At 46.2% G+C, this 9,244-nt stretch overlaps 1 protein-coding gene across 1 annotated transcript in view; it reads right to left on the minus strand.

Moving 5' to 3' along the window:
• Positions 1-422: 422 nt before the first annotated feature.
• Positions 423-9,244, minus strand: part of ERGIC3 (ERGIC and golgi 3) — a gene marked incomplete at its 5' end in the record, with an annotated part of 9,079 nt that continues 257 nt past the window's right edge. The window contains 6 exons of the mRNA XM_009879337.1: positions 423-427; positions 680-728; positions 1,249-1,311; positions 3,015-3,180; positions 4,449-4,542; positions 8,430-8,549. Coding sequence (XP_009877639.1) covers positions 423-427; positions 680-728; positions 1,249-1,311; positions 3,015-3,180; positions 4,449-4,542; positions 8,430-8,549 — 497 coding nt within the window. The remainder of the gene's footprint in view (positions 428-679; positions 729-1,248; positions 1,312-3,014; positions 3,181-4,448; positions 4,543-8,429; positions 8,550-9,244) is intronic.

The following is a 9,244-nucleotide window of genomic DNA, read 5'->3' on the forward strand; positions in this document are numbered from 1 at the left end:
GGGACCTGGACAAGCTGGAGAGGTGGGTGGGTGCAAAGATCATGAGGATCCACAAGGCCAAGTGCAAGATTCTGCAGCCGCGTCAGGGTAACCCCTGGTATCAATACGGGCTGGGGGATGAAGGGATTGAGAGCAGCCCCACCAACAACGACGTGGGGGTACTGGTGGATGAAAAGCTTGACATGAGCCAGCAGCATGTGCTCACAGCCCAGAAAGCCAACCGCATCCCAGGCTGCATCCAAAGCAGCGTGGTCAGCAGATTCAGGAAGGGGATTCTGCCCCTCTGCTCTCCTGAGACCCCACCTGCAGTTCTGTGTCCAGCACAGGAAGGACACGGCCCTGCTGGAGCGGGTCCAGAGGCCACAAAGACGATGAGAGGGCTGCAACGCCTTCCCTGTGAGGACAGACCAAGTTGGGCTTGGTCAGCCTGGTGAAGAGAAGGCTCCAGGGAGACCTTATTGCACCCTTTCAGTTCTTACAGGGGCTTATAAGAAAGATGTGGACAAACTTTTCAGCAGGGTTGTTGTGACAGGACAAGGGAAAACGGTTTTAAGCTAAAAGAGGGTAGAATTAGACTAGATACCAGGAAGAAATTTTTCACAATGTAGGTGGTGAAACAGTGGCATAGGTTGCCAAGAGAGCTGGTAGATGCCCCATCCCTGGAAACATTCAAGGTCACGTTCAAAGGGGATCTCAGCAACATGATCAAGTTGAAAATTTCTCAGCTCCTTGCAGGCAGGAATTGGACGAGATAACTTTTAAAGGTCTCTTCCAACCCAAACTATTCTATGACTCTATAAACTACCACTACTATTGTGGCCATTGTTTATTTATATATATACTTGAGGAAGTCCTTTACGACTTAAATTTTACCGTAAAAGTTCTGAATTGCTTTCAAATTCTCCTGAAGTATTCTCCAAAATATCCCTCCCAGAGACACGGATATTCAGTCCTGGACTGAACACCTTCCTTGACACTGTTCTGCAGCAGAGCAGCAAAGTTTTGTAGAACAAGTGAGACCAAGAGAAAGTCCAGAAACATTCTCCTCCAAGTTCTTCCACATACATATGACTGCACCTCCAGAAAAGAGCTTTCTATTTGTTCCTGATGATTTTAAACCTCTGTAACAAAACTTTGAAAGCATCCTCCTCACCGAAGCAGTGTTATTACAGACAGCAATGCAAAGATATTAAAACAGTCAGATACACTTGGAAGCTGAAGGTTACAATAAGCAGGAAGAGAGAATACTTTACCATGCACATGAGACTGCTGGAAACTTTTTCCTGGTGCAAAGTGGAAATTTCCAGCTACCTGCAGGAGACAGTAATCTTTCATTAAAACGTCTGAGTCTGTACAAATAAAGCAGTATTCCTGGTGCTTGGATTTTTAAATTTTTGTTTAAACATGATATACAGCAAGTTATTAATTTTCACAAGGTACAAACTCCCTCTTTTCCTCACAGGCAGTCACGCGGAAAGCCATTAATTACATGCTGATGTTGGTTATCTGCTCTATGCAGATTATATTAGTGGACATAAAAATGGAAAGAAGTAGTAATGAACTCTATTGGGAGGGAACTGACTGTTGCAGGAAATACAAAAAGGTAACACAGAAAAGGAGTGGAGAAAGCAACTGACAGGGAGAGTGAGCAGGGTGAGAAAACCCTTGATGCAATAAACATTTTGTATATGCATCCAGGAAAACAGGTTGCATGCAACAACAATGCATTAAATCTACCAAAAAAAAAAAAGGACAAAAAAACCCCCAAAAGACAAAGGTTGTTAAAATTTCATCCTGGAATCTGAAAAGGGATATGGATATTAGGTGCCAACCCTCCCTGACACTGACTAACAATCACACATGCTCTCCCCTGGGAGATGTGAATGTCCCAAGCTCACGTGCTATGTTACAGCTCCAATGTCTGTGCAAACTTGTTGCTTATATTAACTGCACACCTGATGAAAATGGAGGTGTGTAAAATTCCAAGGGCATAACAGAAATTTCTCCAGTGACAGCCACCCTTGGACCTTTGCTACCCCCAGCATTCCCTTGGAATCTTTCCTGCTCATTACGCTTCGTGACAGAGGGTCCCGTAATGGTTCGGCACCCATGTCAGTGCTCAAATTGCAACGTCTGGCTTTGTGAGTAAAAGGTTTACTTTCCAGAAGTAAAGAATGTGGTCTCCAGGAAGAGTACACAAAGATGCAAAAAAACCCCCAGAGTCTGCATAAAAATAAATAAAAATTAGCTGGGGCTGGACTTCTAGAATATGCTTGGGTATCCAACTTGCCTGTCCAAGGGTTCCGGGTTTGGTAACCCACCAAGTGACAGGGCAGTTTCAGAGTCACCTGCTACATCTCATACTACAGTTTCATGTACCAGTTGCGTAACTCACCTCATTTTGCATTTTCAGCTTTGAGAACCAACTCCAATAGTCTTGCTCCCACTGTTTTTCTAAAGGAGATAACATCTCACTCTCTCCAGCACCTCTGCTAGCAAGTTGTTGGTTACTGTTATCTCCAGCATCCACTGGTGGTCTCTATTTTAGGACTAGGAGGGCAGGTGGGACAATCTATCCGCAGAGAAGCTGCCCCTCCTCCTGCAGAAACTTTGGCAGAAAGACTCACTAGCTAGAGCAGGACAAGATATGCTTCTCCAGGCGACGTGCTACCAGCCCACACAACAAAAGAGAATCAGCTCCTTCCCACTGCTCTTCCTGACTCTCCCACTGGACCCCTTTACAGGCTTTGCTGAGCCCAGGGGTTACTGCAGAACAGTCCTGTGGACACCTAAAGCTGGAAAAGGAGAGGAATGCCCCAACTCTGCCTTGTCACGGTCATTCTAGAATGGCTTGAGTTGGAAGGGACCTTAAAGATCATCTTGTTCCAACCCCCATGCCATGGGCAGAGACATCTCCCACCAGAGCAGGTTGCTCCAAGCCTCATCCAGCCTGGTCCTGAACACTTCCAGGGATGACCATCACCATCATCATCATGCAGGTTCACATCTCTCACCTTGTTGACCTCTAGGAAACCATACACTTGGCAGCCCTCGTTCTTCTGCTCTTGCATTTTCTGGCTGAACCCTTCCCTCTTGCACTGCTCTATGCTATCCGGGTTCTTGAAGGCCCAGCCTCGCCGCCTGTACGCTTCTCGGACATCGTCACAAGTATTACAACACCTGCAAAAGCACAAGCACCATCTTACCATTGTTATCACTATAAAGAGACGCTCCAGCTCAGGACTTGAATCCCCAGTGGACTTTTCTTCAACAAAGCAATAAAGCAAATGCCAGGGACCGCACCTTGAAAGGTGACCTAATGCTCCTCAAGGAGCTCGAACTTCTTGAAGTATTTATTGAGATTTTTGGCATGAGGATGCAAGCTGTTTTACTGCAGTTTTTGAGTCTGAAGAAGGCTCTGTCTATCCATTCCGACAGCCAAATCACTCCTTGGCAAAGAAATCCGCTACACAAATGATGCCAGTGTCCCACAGCTCAGAGTATTTTGGAAATTCCCCATTGTGAACAAAGCATCTGCCTGTTTCTATTCTTCCCTTCCTCTGTCTTTATGGCAGGATGGTCAACATTGGAGGGATGGTTAATGACAAACTTTCTTCATTACTTTTCTACAGTTACCGGTTCCATGTTTTGCTGGACCAAAGAAAAAGCTGAAGGGTGGAATCATGAATCCCTCAAGATGGAAACACCTCTGGAGAAGGACACAACTTGAGACAACAGCAGCAAAGGATGACCAGAACCTGTGGATTATCACAGATCCATTCTGACACAGATTTGCAGGTCGGATAAATGAGAAACACCAAGTGACACCCATTGTTTGTGTGAGTGATAAACGTCTGGTCTTTGCTCCCATGAGGATGCAAAGCCTGCAGCAGCAGGGAGAAGGCAAAGCTATAACCAGTTTTTCTTCCAAGACAGCTCACATAACGGTGAACGCTCTGGACACCAAATACCCACAGAAAACATTCCTCAGTCAGCTGAGCGAGGCGCTAACAACACCAAGGTCGCGGGTTCGACTCCCGCTCGGGCCCCATGTGTTGCCGGATCTAGTCGAGAGGTGGCGTCCCTGGCGACAGGGAGGCTGGGTTAAATGATCTCTAAGGTCCCTTCCAGCCTAGGCCATTCTAGGATTCTGTGATTCCATTTGATGAGATGCAATCTTTGTGCTACTGCAAAGACAAGTGCAATTTGCACTGCCCTTAAACAGGCACGTAGACAAACGAGACAACCTAACTCTGAGCGTTCTTAATAATTACGAGTGCAGCTTCCAAAGGCATACCAAAACTGCAGCTGTTCTCATCATTCTCTGAACGTGTGCCCAGGAGGATTTCATGGCACTGACCTCACAGACATTTGGAAAAAAAGCCACACATGCAACATAACCATACTAATTCGAGTGCTAAGAAGATACAAAAAGGTGGAAAGGTTACCGAATATCCTCTGACTCTGCCCCGTAACAACTCTCGCAGCGGTCGGCATCCAAAGAATTTGGATCAAACACTTTTTCTTCTTCTTTGCCCAGCTCTAAGACAAAAGAGGATTCAAAGTGATGAAGCATGTCTAGGGTACTCTTGCTTTGTTCTGCACTGTGCACAGTAACTGTTCCACACATGAACACAATTTTGTGCTGAAAGCTGCATATCCCGCACCCACAGCCCACCTGAAAAGGTCCACACAGAGCCTACTGAGGTGTGAAGTAAGACCAAGAAGCAAAGTAGCACCAGTCAGCTCAGGAACACCCTCCACTGAAAGAACCAGCTATCAGTAAGCCTTGCTGGAACGCTGATCTGATGTCACTTGCACAAAAGCTCTTGAAACATTGTCTAAAGTAGACTCAAGCAGTGACTGACACAGGGCCTGTTACACAAACGAAATTTTCAGTAGCTGTCCCCTGCAGTCAGCAGTGCACAACGCTTACCCCCATCCCAGCACCTGCAGGAAACACCATTATATATGGCTGTGAAACGAGATCAGAGTGGGAATGTCCCAAGTGTAAAACTGACACCCAGTCCCCGAGGATGACAGTGGTGACAAGGCACATGTGCTACCCATTGCTCCCACGGCATTTCCAGCTTCTTTGAGACTTCACAGTTCTGCAGTGTCCGTGCCACGTGTGTGTCGTGCGTGCCACGTGTGTGCTGGACACACAGCCGCGGTACGGCTGGGGCGCAAACGCCTGGAGCTGGATGTTCCTGCCTGCGGAATGCTTAAGGACTTGTAACAGAGGAGGTCAGAGTTGGTGACAGCTGAAACCTCCCAAAGGGCAGGAGGTGCCTAGAGAAAACTCAAACAGGACTTTTGTTTGCTCAAGAACCAAACCAAGTATCTGGTCTGGTTTGAGCTAAACAGAACCAGTTCTGTTCAGTGATTTTTGCTTCTCAGTTCAGTCTCTTCCAAAAGGCTGCACTGTCTGAAGTCAGCAGCATGTTTGTACAGACAGGGTGTGCTGCCGGCAGTGATAACACCTGATGTGACAGTCACTGCCTGGGACTGGGATGCAGAAAGGCTCTGGCTGATCCTTATTCCTGCAGTGCCCAAGGCCACTGCTGGCTCTGGGTGCCACGCTGGGGGTGCCGGGTAGTGAGAGGGGGCACAGGCAAGTGAAAGGTGGCACCTCCGGGGGGTAACAGACAGGACAGGTGACCAACAAGAGCATTCCATTCCATCTATGTCACATACAGCATAAACTGAGGGATCACGAGGGTTTAGGTCTCTTTTGCTCTTTCTCCAATGGCCGGTGCCCAGGAGGACTCAACCCAACCGTCTGCCTTTGACCCCCACCCCTAGTTCCCAAATCCAGCGCTGGTGTCCAGCTCCCGCCGCTGCTGAGCCTGGAGCTGCCCCAGTGCCTCCTGCTCTGCAGCACCAGTGGGGATTGATACTGGGAGGGGAGTCAGGTTCAATAGCAAATCTCTCTATATATTTGTACATAGTTCTTTATTTTTCTTATTTCCTGATTGTTCTTTTATTATTGTTTTATTAAAGATGTTTTAGCTTTCTAACCCGCAAGTCTCTCTGCCTCATTTCCTCTTTCTTTCTGTTTGACAGGGAGGAAATGGGGTCAGAGAGTATCTGTCTGCGTTTACTGGCCAGCCCAGCCCTAACTCATGACAGTATCAGAGATCTGCAAATTCTGGAGTTAGGAATCAGCCAGCCAAGGAATTTTGTGTCTAAAATTCTCAAAAACAGTGGCTCTTATAAGAGGTGCCCTTAAAATCAGGCTGTTTCAGCTCACAAATCCTGAAGGACAGGACCTTGAGTAATAAAAGCCCTCTAAGGCTGACTATCCAGGCACTGCTGCACCGCCCTCTGTAAGCCTTGAAAAGGTGGCTTCTTGGATAATTAATGCTGGAGAAGGTGATAAGGGGCATAGTCAAACACTGCTCAGGGGATAAAATGTCATCAAGGCCATGCTTGTTGAGACTGAGATGTATAACAGGTGGACAAAAGTGAGTATTAAAGATGGTCTGTCTTTCATATTAGCCACAGAAAGGAAAGATTTTAATTAGAAAGTATGAAAAATACGCATGGAAATCAATCACTAGCCTTATTTGTCTAGTCCCATCCTTAATAGTAGTTATGATCAAGCAAATCAAAACTTTTAGGAAAATATATCCATTATTTAAGAACTGTGCAAGACTTTCTTTCTAAAGCTTGTAATTACATTAAAAGACGGTGTCAGGAAGAATAGTGCTGAATAATTGCTATAGTCTGTCAAAGCCACGATTGTCACCATCTGAACACGAACACCTGTGCAATACAGGGAGTCTTTCAAGATACAGCAACCAGTAACAGCTTTTTGAATGTAGCCAGGAGCAGCCTGCTGAGCTGTCTCAGAGACAGCCTCCAGAGGTAACGCACACAGTGTCGATACCCTAAAGGAACCGCACTACATAAAACTGCAAACAGGGCTTCTGGCTGGTCCTCAACTTGCACACAGATACGACGCATCAAATCAGCAAGCTCTGCCCATGTCAAAAGGAAAGAAACGGTACGAACCACCAACAAAGAATTCACTCATTTATTGTCGTTCAATGGAAATGAGTAAGATGACAGCCAAGCACAAAATGCAGCTACCACAGAAATCACTGAGCGACTGGGCAAAGTCTCCACATGCTGCTCCACAAATGTTGGGTATGGCTGACTAAATTTAAGGCCAATACTGCTACAGGCATCGTTTAAGTAACTGATCATCAGTCTTACGAACAGCAACTGATAACCACGGAGTTTAGTGAAGATGGAGGGACACTGACGACCTCACTTGCAACACGGGTGGTAGAAACCAAACCAGCTGTGTGCTTTTTCCAGACAGGAGAAGAAATTACTACTTTTAAAACACCTCTGCTACGTGAGATGGTTTGCTCTCTACAAGTTTCTCTTCCTCTCCATTGATTACACAAGGCGTCAGAGCAACCGGGTCATTCAGAATAAACATGATGGAGACTGGCTTTACAAGGAAGGCAAGAGGCCTACACGTGTTAACACAGAATTAGATAGAGAAAAGCTGCTTTTGTTCCCAGATGTTACACTTGTAATGCCACAGCCTCTGAATACAAAAAGGCTTCTAAGTGACACAGTAGTAAAAACACTTATTACCACATTCCTCTCACAAGGGGAGAAACTCTTGTACCTACTGGTTCTTCAGCTCTTGGCTTAGTTTAGCCTTTCAATTTCAAGAACAAAAAAGTTAAATCCGAGTGATATGAACCAACAAATTCAGTTCACACCAATAGGTAGAATTACACTGTCTCCCAGAAAAGGTATGAGGAGCTCATGTTTTGGAAAGGGAAAGTCAGGGCAGTTTTGCAACGCTTTGCCAGAATTATTTCCAGTCTGTATCCAAGCACAACACTGAATCCTAACCGGTAAAAAGGGGAAAAGATGTTTGTGTAGCCAAGCACCACACTTACTACAACTTGTAACCAATAAAACAACTAAAATATATTTGTCAGGTATGCCTTAGCACACACAAAGTAAATGCACTAAGGTGCAAGTTTAGGCTTAAGGGTTGAGTCTCTGGAGCCTTCCCTGAAGAAAGGCTCTTTCCTCTAACCAAGCCATCCCATTTGTCAGCCTACTTTGATTTAATGTCAAGTTTTACCAGAACAGCTGCCTGATTTCTGGTTGTAAAAGACCATTAACTGAGCAGCTTTATTCCTGAAATGCATTCATGAGTTCCTGAAATAATTTCGGAGGGATGAGGCAAAGATTTGCCTCACCAAAGTAGGGAGTGGTACAGGAGTTTGTCTGATCTGACGGTTTAACAGATTTGCATGCTACAAACTCTTCAAGACTCTGTGCTATTCCAATGCTCTTCAGCTGCCACCCGTTCCCGTCAATCTCCACACAGGCACAGAGCGATGGAAAGACTATGAGAGCAGCCACCCAAGAAAGGCAGAAGAGCACCTTACCATGTCTCTCAGCCTCGGGAGTCACACGGTTGCCAGCTTTATCCAAACGCTGTTTGAACAGATTGTGCTCTACATCCAGCTGCTGCTCTCCTGCGACATCCATGGCATCGATGCTCAAATCTGAAACCAGCCAGCAAGAGAAGTGGTCCATAAACACACCCTTGTTACTGCCTGTGGCAGGCTGAGGAAGCATTCAGCCACCGGAAATCTTTCAGCCAGGGAATAAGAATGTGGCAGACTAGAAGAGTGTGTATGGCTGGGCCCAAGTGACAAACAGGGAATAAAAGGCATGTTGCAACACCCTAAATTTCCTTGAAATTCAGTTTTTGGGTTGGTGTTCAAGGAAGACTGTGCTCAGTGGTCTGAGCGCAGTGCTGACAACACCGAGGTCGCGGGTTCGATTCCCGCTCGCTCCCCATGTGTTGCCTGGTCTAGTCAAGAGGTGACGTCCCTGCCCATGACAGGGAGGTTGGACTAGATGATCTCTAAGGTCCCTTCCAGCCTAGGCCAGTCTAGGATTTCTACGATAAAGCGTTATCCTGAGGGGTAATGTACTTAAGGCAAAAAGCCAAAACCAAACGCCTCAAAGCCCGTAACCATTTTCAGTGATCTGGCTCAGCCCTAACCCTCGACATACAGTCAAATCCTAAGTCCCAAGTGAACTCTGTGTCTGTTTTTTCAGTAGTACTGAGCCCTCTAACAAAGGCCAATACCATACAGAAACGTAAGCTGCTTTATACCTCATTTGTAATCTGGAAAAACAATATCTCCTGACAGGAAGCACCAGTTTAAGCGCCCAGTGGGCCTGGGTGGAG

Source organism: Apaloderma vittatum, unplaced genomic scaffold (genome assembly GCF_000703405.1).
Source record: "Apaloderma vittatum isolate BGI_N311 unplaced genomic scaffold, ASM70340v1 scaffold12512, whole genome shotgun sequence".
NCBI lineage: Eukaryota > Metazoa > Chordata > Aves > Trogoniformes > Trogonidae > Apaloderma > Apaloderma vittatum.